At 37.4% G+C, this 12,321-nt stretch overlaps 3 protein-coding genes across 3 annotated transcripts; 1 reads left to right on the top strand and 2 right to left on the bottom strand.

Moving 5' to 3' along the window:
• Positions 1–2,069: 2,069 nt before the first annotated feature.
• Positions 2,070–3,145, bottom strand: LOC149379476 (uncharacterized). Its single transcript, XM_089604017.1, has 3 exons — positions 2,732–3,145; positions 2,425–2,579; positions 2,070–2,376 (listed from the first exon to the last, which is right to left on the bottom strand). The coding sequence occupies exons 1-3, from the start codon at positions 3,143–3,145 to the stop codon at positions 2,070–2,072; spliced, it is 876 nt and encodes a 291-aa protein (XP_089460143.1).
• Positions 3,146–8,227: 5,082 nt separating this feature from the next.
• LOC149379475 (protein phosphatase 2C 37-like) lies at positions 8,228–9,895 on the bottom strand. Its single transcript, XM_089603273.1, has 3 exons — positions 9,382–9,895; positions 8,950–9,279; positions 8,228–8,864 (listed from the first exon to the last, which is right to left on the bottom strand). The coding sequence occupies exons 1-3, from the start codon at positions 9,775–9,777 to the stop codon at positions 8,454–8,456; spliced, it is 1,137 nt and encodes a 378-aa protein (XP_089459399.1). The 5' UTR covers positions 9,778–9,895; the 3' UTR covers positions 8,228–8,453.
• A 591-nt stretch (positions 9,896–10,486) lies between these two features.
• On the top strand, positions 10,487–11,334 carry LOC149379474 (uncharacterized). The gene is made up of 2 exons (XM_089604016.1): positions 10,487–11,227; positions 11,317–11,334. Exons 1-2 carry the CDS (start codon positions 10,487–10,489, stop codon positions 11,332–11,334), a joined length of 759 nt encoding a protein of 252 aa, XP_089460142.1.
• Positions 11,335–12,321: the final 987 nt, after the last annotated feature.

The raw sequence follows: 12,321 nt of genomic DNA, 5'->3' as shown, positions 1-12,321 counted from the left end.
CCGACATACCGATGAAAAACTGAACGGAAATAATGGTACAAAATAAACTAATACGTATACGTTTTTAAATATAGTCCAAATTTAAAACATTCAAAATCATAAATATCAAACATATAGAAATTCCATACTCAAATCCATACAAAAAAATGTATCAAAAAATGAAATAATAAGTGTTAAAGTCACACCACAACATTACAAAACATCATCAAATAAAGATGTTCCACATATACATAGCTAAAATAGTAAATGAAATGCATCAATAGAATCTTGATGGACGGTCCGGTTGGATAAAACTCGGTTGATTTTCTTGAAGCTCGCAATATTTTCACCATGTGAAATGCCCCTTATACGATTGTTGTAAGTTTTGAATATGTTTGTCGTAATCGGTTTGATCATATCTCACAACACGACTTATGACACAAGCTATTATATGCTCGGCACCGAATCGATCTACGTGTACACCAAAGGTACGGCGCATACATCCTTGCGGATTAATTTGTTGTTGTGGTACTCTTATTAGATTTAGGATAATGGTAAGAATGACAAGTATACTAATCGTCACTCTGTGTGTCTGATGCAAGGTTTTAAATATCGACGATAACCGTCGATATCAAGTCGATATACCAAAAAATGAGTAAGCTCGGTATAAAAAAAAAGCTTATAACGGCCTAAATATCGGCGATATTTTTGGGCGAGCTCGCCGAAAAAAAATATTCACAAACCGTGGCTTATGGTCGCTCAAAAAACGCCATCGTTAATCTCGGTCTCATAAGGCGTCTCTGATGAAATCGCTGGTAAATGAGTAGTAGTTTTTTTAGGGTTTTAATTTTTTACAGGTATTTGAGAAGAAGAAGAACTCGGGAGTGAAGATAGAAGAAAGAGAGAGGGTTTGTATAATATATTAATAATCTTAAATGGTTTGTCATTTCCCATGCATGTGTCATGTCTACTTTTCTTTATTATATATTTATTTTCATTTTTATTATGCCTTTTTCTTTTCAGAGTATTAAACATTTTTAAAAAAAAAACTAATTACAGAATGTTGTAGTTAGTACTTAGTACTCGTAGTAGTGGGGATGGGCTTACGTCCAAAACAAAACATAATTGGGCTTTTTGGTAATTATATGGAGGAATAATTTAGGGTAATTATCAACTGATGTATATATACACATATATATAAATATAAATATATATAGACATTTTGTATATATATATATATATATATATATATATATTTAAAATATAATTATTATATGTATCATTAAATGATATATAAATAATATTTATTTGTTATCGAATTTTTGTCGATATATCCGTCGATAATCGATATATCATCAATATCATCGGTAATAGGTATTAAAATTGTTATAAGATATCCGTTGATATATCCATCGATACTCGATATATCAGTAAAATCATAACTTCGGTACAGGCATCGGTATCGATATTTTAATTATTGGTCTGATGTTATGAATGACATAGTATCAAACTGAAACATCAATTGATCGACGTCGTAATCACTACCAGATGACATGTACGACCACATTCATTTTTGTGTTCCACCGTCGTAGTCACTATGAGATGACATGTACGATCCCATTCCTCTATGTGCTCCATCACCGTAGTATGATTCGAACTCAAAGTCAAAGTTTTCTCTGGGCGTGTGAAACATGTATTATATATACAAGTTCATATAAATCATATATATATATATATATATATATATATTGTTTGAGAATGTTAAACATTGTATATCTAACCTATCATGTGCTTGACATTGTGCCCCGTGATCTTCATCTTGTGTGACTTGATAATCTTATTCCTTAATCCAATGATCGTAAGGTTGACCTCTGCCACTAAACCACCAACCTCGTGACTAACACTAAAGCCACCACTACCTCATCGTCACCACCATTGGGACCATGTCCATTATCTGATGATCCATGTGAACTCTGACCAATATCTTCACTCAATGCTTGATCTACATCAACGCCTTCTTTTTGAGCCACTAAGGCGATGCGTGGGTCGAGGTTTTGGTTTTCATCATCAATGTGAGTTGGTCGGATCCATTAAAAGAGTCCGTCATCGTCCACATTGTCATCCATTACCTCCATTGATATTTGGATTATATTCGAAGGATTTTTCCTCTCACTGTTGTCGCTTTTGATGTCTTGTAATTGCAGTTTCATGTTGTAGCTACAAAATACAAGTTCTTCCAATCTCTTGTACGATATTCGATTTTGTTGCTTTGTGTGGACAAGTGCGAAAGTGCTCCAATTTCTCTTGCACGCTGATAACGATGCAATTTGAGACAAGATTCTCATTGTCAATTTCCGCAAAGTGGGTGTTTTAACCCGAACATAGTGCACCATTCCCCTACAAAATTGAAAGTCAAACATAAGTAATAAACTATGAAATTAAGACTTTGATTCAAAGATGCAGTTATTACCGAAAGCCATCTTCGATCTTTCCGCAACTGCGCTTTTGCTACCAAACATGCATTTTCCATCGCGAAATGATACAAGTTCGTTTCCAATGTCGACGCAATCATCATCTGGAAACAAAACCTCAAAGACAGTCTATATAGCCGAAACATGCTCAAGTAGTATCACGATCTCCGGATTATATTGAAACTTTGAGTTTAGATAGTGAGCTACAAGTACAACATTTAAAGATAACAATTGAAAATCGTGCAAAGACTTTTGCAATCAATAAGTGCAATGACTTGTACCTGCTTGATGTAATGGATGACAAAGTTGCCATGTCCATCTTTCAACCGCAATAGTCGTACACATTGCTTGTTAGGAATGCTTTCCAACTTCTTTTTCATCAAGTCAAAGACGTGGTAAAGAAAGACCATAGTCGGAACTACTCTAGTTTCAACCAAACGCAAAGCCGAGTATATAGGCTTGAACACCTTGCACAAACCATCAATGTGTAGCCAAAAGTTGTTGTCCAACACTTTCAATTCCACAAATTGCCTAGCTGCACTCGTACGAAATGAAGATTGTTTCCACCAATCCGAAGTGAACATCTTCATCCCAGATCGATTGCTCCGCAGATTGTAAGGGCTAAGTACACCAGGACAAATACTGGTTTTGGATGTAATTTTTGTCACATCCAAAGGTCCAAAAGTCGCATCCATTGGTCTCAATGGATGCGACTTTGGATGTGACGCCGCATCCATGTCAAATTTAATCGATTAAATTAATATGAAATAAACTTGACACATTTTAAAAATTAATTACTAATTATAGACAAAGAGAGAGCTTACAGGTGAGAGACAAGGCGTTGAGGAGGCTGTGAACCAGTAACGGCGTGGTGTGGCTCGTGGTATCGATGCACTCGCGAGGGAAGAGCGTCAGTGATCTACCTCAAATGAACAGTGTTACACCAGATTTAGTGCAAAACTGCTCATTTGGTGTAAAAGTTGCACTTACCATTGTAGGAAAAAAAAACTCTAAATTTGAAGTTTAGAGTTTAACATTGGAGATGGTCTAACAAGATGTTACATCTTTTATGAGTATTTTCATTTTTCTCTCGCTAAAATGTCAACGTAAAACATAAATCAAACCAATAAGTTCCAAATGTTAAAGGTGTTAGTGTGATAGCTTGCAATTATTGAGGGGTAGATAATTACTTGTTATAGCTTCTTCATTATTAACACTAAAATTGTATAATTTTTTACATTATATAGAGTATAATTACAACATCAAATTCTTATTTTGTTCCAATGGTATTATACTACAATTTACACCAAAGAGAATATTTAAGGAATATGTTATATATATATATATATATATATATATATATATATATATATATAAATTCAAGTAAAACGCACACATTGACAGTTACTCTGAGAAACCAAGGGAATAGCTACTCATTACACATGATTGGGATTGGTTACAACAAAAACTGTCAGAACGTGGGTATGGTCGACCCATGTACTCGGCTCCAAACACTGCATAAATACATGAGGAAGCAGCAAAAGCAAGGGCAAAAGTTTCACCTATCGTTTAGCACCATAATTTACATTCTATCTTTTACTAGATGTTTTTTATTTAGAGGCAATCCAACCTAAAAAAATTTGGTGCTCGACACCTTGTAGCTCGGTACTTAGTCTTCATCGCGGGACAACTGTTGTAACATTTTTGTTTGTCAACAATTATATATATGTGTGTATATATCTTTTATTTTAATTTTTTTAGAACGAATATTCTCTTTAAAAGTTTAATTATATGCATGTTTATATATATCTATAACATAGATAATAAACACAACCTCTCCCCCAACTTTTATCCTCAGGCCGCCAAGTGGCGTCGCCATGCGGCGGCACGTGGCGGCCTTTTTTTTTTTTTGCCTTTGTGCGTTTCAGTTGTTTTTTTTTTTTTTTGCCCTGTGCCTTTTCGGTTGGGTTTTTTTTTTCTTATTTCTTATTTCTTTTTTCTTTGCCTTATTTTTGTTTTTGTTTTTGTTTTTTTTTAGTTCTTTAATATTTTGTAAATATTTTTTTTTATTTATATTGGTTTTTTTTCTCCCTCTTTCATCAATATATTTTGTATAATTTTTTTTTTATGTATTTTATAATCAAAATTACTAATACTATCAATAACATACATTATTTCTATAACATAGATAATAAATGCAACCTCTCCCACAACTTTTATCCTCAGGCCGCCACATGGCACCTTTTTTTTTTTTGCCCTGTGTCTTTCGGATTTTTTTTTTTTTTTTTTTTTGCCTTTGTGCGTTTCAGTTTTTTTTTTTCTTTTTTCTTATTTCTTTTTTCTTTGCCTTTTTTTGTTTTTTTTTTTTTTTTTAAAGTATTTTGTAAATTTTTTTTTATTTATATTGGTTTTTTTTTCTCCCTCTTTCATCAATATATTTTGTATAATTTTTTTTTTATGTATTTTATAATCAAAATTGCTGATACTATCAATAACATACATTATTTTGACTGTATATTAGTTTTATATTTTCTTTATTAAATTCTATTTCTTTTTCTCTTTGATATTTATTTCCCTTCACTTTATATGTGTCTTCATATTTTATTGGAAAGCGAACGTACGTCTTATTTACTAATGAAAGCCTAATCGATATGCAAAATAAATTTTTTACATTTTTTTATTCGTTCATTATTTTTAAGGGTTTTTCTTAATTATACTTTATCGTTTTTTTTAGGTTTTTTTCAATCTCTTTTGTAAATCTTTTTTTTATGTATATTGTTTTTTTTCTCCCTCTCTCGTCAATATATTTTGTATAATTTTTTTATGTATTTTATAATCATAATTACAGATACTATATTATACTATATCAATAACATACATTATTTTGACTGTATGTTAGTTTTATATTTTCTTTATTAAATTCTATTTTTTTTTCTCTTTGATATTTATTTCTTTTCACCTTATATGTGTCTACATATTTAATTGAAAAGCGAATGCAGGTCTTATTTGCCCAAGAAAATCTAATCGATGTACAAAATAAATTTTTTACATTTTATTATTCGTTCATGATTTTTAAGATTTTTTCTTAATTATACTATATCATTTTTTTTATTTTTTTTTTTTAATCTATTTTGTAATTTTTTTTAATGTATATTATTTTTTTTCTCTCTCTCTCATCAATATATTTTTTATAATTTTTTTTTATGTATTTTATAATCATAATTACTGATACTATATTATACTATATCAATAACATACATTATTTTGAGAGTATGTTAGTTTTATATTTCCTTTATCAAATTATCTTTCTTTTTATCTTTGATATTTATTTACTTTCACCTTATATGTGTCTCCATATTTGATTAGAAAGTGAACGCAAGTCTTATTTACCCATGAAAGTCTAATCAATGTACAAAATAAATTTTTAACATTTAATATTCGTTCATGATTTTTAAGAGTTTTTTCTTAATCGTCGATTTCTTTGGTGCCCATTGTTTACGATTCTTGATAGCACAAATTAACCTCTACAAATTTTACTTGCTATTATCATTTATAATATGCTAAAATCATTCGCGCGTAGCGCGAAGATAAAACTAGTATATATATATATATATATATATATATATATATATATATATATATATGTATATTTTAAGAAAACGCTTTTTTTAAAAAAACGTACATATACCTTTTTGCTTATATAATAATTGCGTGTAGTCTTGTAAAAAGAAAAGAAAAAATACAATGTAGTGTTTGAGAGAAAACCGAATGTGAAACAAATCTCGCATGGATTGCACTCATCTAGTTTGCAACATCCAATGCCTAGTCATTTGAGTGTCAAAGACAGTTTATCATTAAAAAAAAAAAAAAAAAAAAAAAAAAAAAAAAAAAAAAACATGCCCACGATCATGGGCTTAATTTTTTTTTTTTTTTTGGTTAAGTGAGAATCGGATCAAAACCGTTCGGTTTACACTGGCTCCTAATGAAAATTCCAATTTTGTAAGAACCGGTGTTGGGACATTGTCCAAAATCCGGAATCCGACCACTTCCCCCGCCATTTCAGACCTTGGTTTCATTTCTAATTCTATCACCTTTTTTGGTTACTTTGAAAACTTTGGATGATCATTATTAACTCATTTGTTTTTGTTAGCTAATGACTAAATTGCCAAATTCATCAAATGTTAGTTTGAAAAATCAATATATACTTATATTTCCTTTGCTACATTGCCCTTAAATTAGCTGAACCGTTGCACAATTAAACAATAGAAACTATAAAAAGAGTTATAAAGATTTAATCATAAGTAATGTCGCAGTTTAATTATCCTCAATTGCTGAATGTCATAGCTTACAAAATCTGGTATACGCTGAATGGAATCAGAATTGTTGTGTTGAAATTGAAAAAGATGGTATCAGATGAGCTGTAAAACAAAGCGTTGAAATTCTGTAATGATGCTTAAAATTCTCCACTAGCTAGTGCCGCGGACAACTATATTTAATTAGATTTGACTAGCTAGGAAATATATCCCAATAAAATAAGACCATAGTAAATATAATCTTTTACACTATACTGTATTATAGTATGTCTATACACTATAATCTCTTTTACACTAAAATAAGACCATAGTAAAATTTGATTATTAACTTGTTATAACTTAACGTTTATACACTACAATCTCAGACACTATAATTTAATTAATAACTTCTTGTAATGCCTTTACACTTTAGTATGTATTTTTAAGGGAAACTAACATAATATGACATGTGTTTTAGTGAAATGCCGAGTTTAACATTTGGTTATCATACCATCTGTTTAACTAAAATGACGAAATTATACCATGAAACAGATAATAGTGCCACAAATCTTTTTTTATTGACTTTTCATTGACGTTGACTATAATATTTATATGTAAACACCAATTATCTTTATCCATTCGCGTCATATATGTAATTTATTTAAAAACAAAAAAATAAACAACAGTCTCTTAATCGTGAAGAACGCAAAAAGAGGCAAAATGGTTAAAATCGATAGTTGATAGTCATCAAAATTACAGATTCGAACAGAGAACTCATGATTCAGAGTTGCAATTCGAACACAGAATGAAGTCATCTCTTGAGAGATATGAATTTTATTATTTAATTTCAATTTAAAGCTATTTTTATTTCAAAATTGGAAATTTGAAAGTTATGATACTGTTTTGGATTTGATTATGTTATCTTATATAAGAGTTAATATCAATGAAAGGGAGATTTGTGACACTATTATCCGTTTCAAGGTATAATTTCGTCATTTTAGTTAAACAGAACGTGAGATGTCGACATTTAAAACACATTATTTTCCCTATTTTTAAATAGTCATCTTCTACGTGCTACATACTCACACAAACCAACTGACTATTTCGAAACTCGCACAAATCAATTTTGACTACTCTTTGGTCAAAATTAATCATGTAAATTTCATACGATGTTTGGCATTTAAAGTTATAATTTTATAAGTTTCATGAATTTATCTTCGAAAACAAAACATAGAAACAAATATTTACTTGAAAGGAAAAAAAAAAAAAACACAAACAAAACTTCTTAAGATCACTTTGATCTTGTAAGACGAGGATACCAAAAAAAAAAAAAAAAAACTGTAATTTTCATCTATAATTGCATGAGCTCTGCAACTTTTACTTTCGTCGATGCTAAACCCCTCTTTATTTGCCATCAAGAGACGAGCTCAGCAAATACATGACCAAAAAACTAGCTAGTCAACCACCACGGAATGCACGGATAAGGACGAAGGAAAAAAAAATTACAATTAAATTTCCTATTCTCCCATATTGTGCTTATAAATAAATTAAAAAAAAAAAAAAAAAAATGAAAAACGAAAAAAACCTACAAATTACACAAGTGACACTCGTCGTTAATATCACTTCTGCTATTAAGATTATACGATCTATACGTGTTTTATAAATTATAATTATACATTTATATAGCGGAAATGTCCGTACATCGCCATCGTTATTGTCTTCTCAAATCGACGACGAGAACACTGACATTGTCCGCGCTGTGCCTTGCCAAGGCGAGCTTGGTCAGCAATATTGAAGCGTCGGAGCAGGCTTTGTCGGGGATATCCTCCGCCGCCGCCGCCGCAGTAGTCGGACTCTGCGCGCGCAGGCACATCCTGGCCACACCGCAGGCCGTTTCGTTCGACACCACGTCCCACAGGCCGTCGCTGGCCAAAATCAGACACTCGTCGCCGTCGGATCTATCGGTGATCGTCACCTCCGGCTCCGGGATCACGTACGGCTTCAGGTAGCTGTCTCCGATGGCCCTAGACATCGCCAGCATCCCGAGCACCCTCGCTCCGTCCCAGTAGATCACTCTCCCTCCGGCCTCCTCTATACGGCGGAGCTCGTCTGGCCGATCCGGCTGAAACAGATGATAAAAACGCGATTTAGAAAATCGTAATCGTTTCGAAAACATAGTCGGTGAAATTGAGGGAGACCGCTCTCACCTTGTGATCGGAGGAGAGGGGAATGGCGACGCCGTTGCGGCAGAGGACGGCGCGTGAGTCTCCGCAGTTGGAGACCACGATCTTCTCCGGCGTGATCACGGAGACGACGGCGGTGGATCCGACGGCTTCGCACTGCGGCGTCCGCAGCTCGCACCGGCAGTTCGGCGGCGTTTCTCCGTCGCCGCACTGCTTGTTGACCTCCGAGTCCATGCGCGTGAAGCTACGCTCCATAGCTTCCTTCCACTTTACATCCGAAGACGATGTTGTAGAAGAAGACTCGATCTCTTCTTCCACTATAGCGTGCAATCGACCTTTGCACTTCGTCGCTACCTGAAAAAATTGAGAAACAAAAGATTAGATTTGTTCTTTATAGTTGAAACGTCGAATTGGATCTGGAACCTTTAACAGCCATTAATGATTATAAATACATACATGAGAGCAACCATGGCCGTCGAAGACACCGAAGAATTGGAGGCCGGAGCGAGTGAATCGTGGATGAACCGAAACCGTGTCTTCCATATCTCTCCTCCGTCCACATACGGACGTGACTCCGAACCTGCCTGCTCTCTCCACTAATCTCTCCGACGGCGAACAAAAGCCGGTCGATGCGCAGTTGGATTTCGTCTTCGCCGCCGCGGCTCGGAGCTCAGGCTTCCGGCGCTTCTTCGTCGAACAATCCGGCGGCGAAGGAGGCATCGCCACGTCAGCTATGCGCTTGCACGCCGTGAAAAGCTGATCCATCTTCCGGCGCTTCAAGGTCCGCGAGCTCGTCTCCATTGCCGACGAGGCATCGCTCTCTCCGACCACTCCGCAACAAATTTCCGCCATCAAACTACGAACCAAATTCTTTCTCGAAAAATCGATCTCGGAACAAAAATTACAATGAACGAGAAGAGAAGAGGAAGAAAATGAAAGTTCGTAAACGCAGAGAAAGGTTTTTGTATAAAAGACATGGCCGCCCAAAAATAAAAAATAAAAAAATACAATGACTGGGTGGGACCGGCGGGCAAGGGCAGGCTGCCCGTCAACATCACGGGCAGGCCCGACATAGCCAGTTGGCGTGACGTTGAGCCTCTTTAATTTTGATGGATCGATCTCAGCCGTACAGGTTTGATCAACCTCACTCTTGCACGACCACGTGGTATCGCTTTTTTGATTGAAGGTGCGTGGACCAATCAGATTGCAACACGCCCAGGTGCTGAGCCGGCCTCTCTTTTCAGACACGCATGTGGTCCTTTCAAGTTTCTACCGAAAAAAGACTTGAATAATATATGTATAATTTATTTTAAAGGTCCTGTTTTTCGAGGTGCAGTCCCTCTACGTGTCGTCTTTGGGGTCCGCCATGACGCTCATTATTTTTTTCCTTCCCAATTTCTTTTATCGAATCTTTTAATTTTTAATTAAATACACTATTCTTTAAAGTTTAAATATACAGTTTTAATTTATATTATAAAAAGAAATATCTGGAGTTTTTCTCAGCCTTCTCTCTAGAGAAGTCGTCTGAGTCTGTTGCCGGTCTTCGCGTCCTCGTCTGAGAATGGAAGACTTGTGTGATAAATGGTCGGAATTGGGAATCGAGGAGGAGGAGGATGGCGAGGTTATGACCTTTGAAGAAGACGAACTTGCTAGCACGACTGTGGACCTCTCTAACTGTCTGTTAGGAAGGTTGCTCAGGACAAAAGGTTTTAATGGTGGGGCTTTCAAGGCCGTCATGGCCAGGATTTGGAGAACGAATGGGAGGCTTGAGATTAGCAACCACGGGGAAGGTGTTTTTTGCTTCAGGTTCGAGAAGGGGGCAGATAAACATCGGGTGTGGGACTCGGGGCCGTGGTCATTTGACAAGTCGCTCTTGGTCTTGAGCGACCCCATGGTTGAGAAGGACGAAGGTGACGAATTCCGATTTGTCGAGTTCTGGGTTCAGCTCCATGGTATCCCCGCCAAATATCGATCGGCGCGAATGGGAGAGATGATTGGGGGTAGGGTTGGCCGGGTATCCAAAGTGGACAAGACAAAGGACGGCCGGATCTGTGGCGATTTCATCCGGGTCCGCACCGCCATTGACATCGGGAAACCCCTGATGAAAGGCTTGTTTATCAAACTTGGAGCAGATGATGGTAAGACTTGGGTCGGGTTCCGGTACGAGAAACTTGCCGATTTCTGTTTTGTGTGTGGCCGGATAGGTCACACCGACGCTAACTGCCCGACGAGAGAAGAGGAACAGAACTTGGATGGAAAGGCGCGGTTCGAGGGAAGGATACGTGGCGCGGTTCGGGGGATGGTAGGACGAGTCTATAGTCAGAGCTACTTCCCCGACGGCGATATTATGACGGCTCTCCCTGGCTCGTGTAGCTCCTCCATATGGCGTAGTCTCCTTTGGGGACGTGAGATCATTCAGTCGGGTGCGAGATGGCGGATCGGGGACGGGGAGTCTGTGTTGGTCATGGGTGACAGTTGGGTTCCGAGGGACAGACCGGCCACCTGGATTGACCCCCCTTGGATTCCCCCCGATATGCGGGTAGCTGAGCTTATGAGACCCGACGGTAGCTGAGACGTTGATCTTATCTCTGCGATGTTCGGTGAGGAGGACGCTGCGGCGATCCTGAGCATTCCGTGTGGGGGGGCGGGCACCCCGGACGTTCGACGCTGGCATTTCACTGAGAACGGAGAGTACTCCGTTAAGAGTGGCTTCCGTGTCGCGATGGAGAGAGCCAGTACTCCGATCGCCAGCTCTTCTGATCCGACGGTGATGGAGAAGTGGTGGACGAAGTTCTGGCAGCTGAGAGTTCCTCCTAAGGTGAAACTCTTCTGTTGGCGAGTCTGTTTAGGCCAGATCCCGGCCAGAGCAGTCTTAGCCAAGAAGAGGATCACCTCCGATGACAGTTGCCCTGTCTGTCAGGAGGCGAGAGAGACTGTTTTCCACACCTTTTGGGGTTGCAGGTGGAGCAGGAGAGTTTGGAAAGAGGTGGGCTTTGGCCACATTCTTCCGCCTTTCAGAGACGGCGATGTCTTCGACGCTATCCTCAGAGCGACAGAGACCCTTGAGGTTCGTTTCCATGAGATTTTCATTACTATCATTTGGGAACTCTGGAACCACATGAACAATGTCTTGGCCGGGAGATCAGCTTGGAGCCAGCATCAGCTTGTCCAGTGGACGGTGAGCTTCCTCGAGGAGTACAGAGCGGCTACAGTTGGGGACACTCCGAAGAGCATGAGGGTGACTACGACCCCCAGATGGACCCCCCCTAGGGACGGGACCCTCTCGATTAACGTCGACGCGGCCCTCGCTCGCGACCGTGGAGGCTTCGGTGTTGGTTGTATAGTTCGAGACCACACCGGAGAGGTGATCGCCTCGCAGACGCTTTTCCTGGCTAG

This window comes from Urtica dioica, chromosome 12 (genome assembly GCF_054948205.1).
Source record: "Urtica dioica subsp. dioica isolate 48M chromosome 12, U.dioica_male_clone48M_v1_H2, whole genome shotgun sequence".
Lineage (NCBI taxonomy): Eukaryota > Viridiplantae > Streptophyta > Magnoliopsida > Rosales > Urticaceae > Urtica > Urtica dioica.
This window is presented reverse-complemented; position numbering and strand designations above follow the sequence as displayed.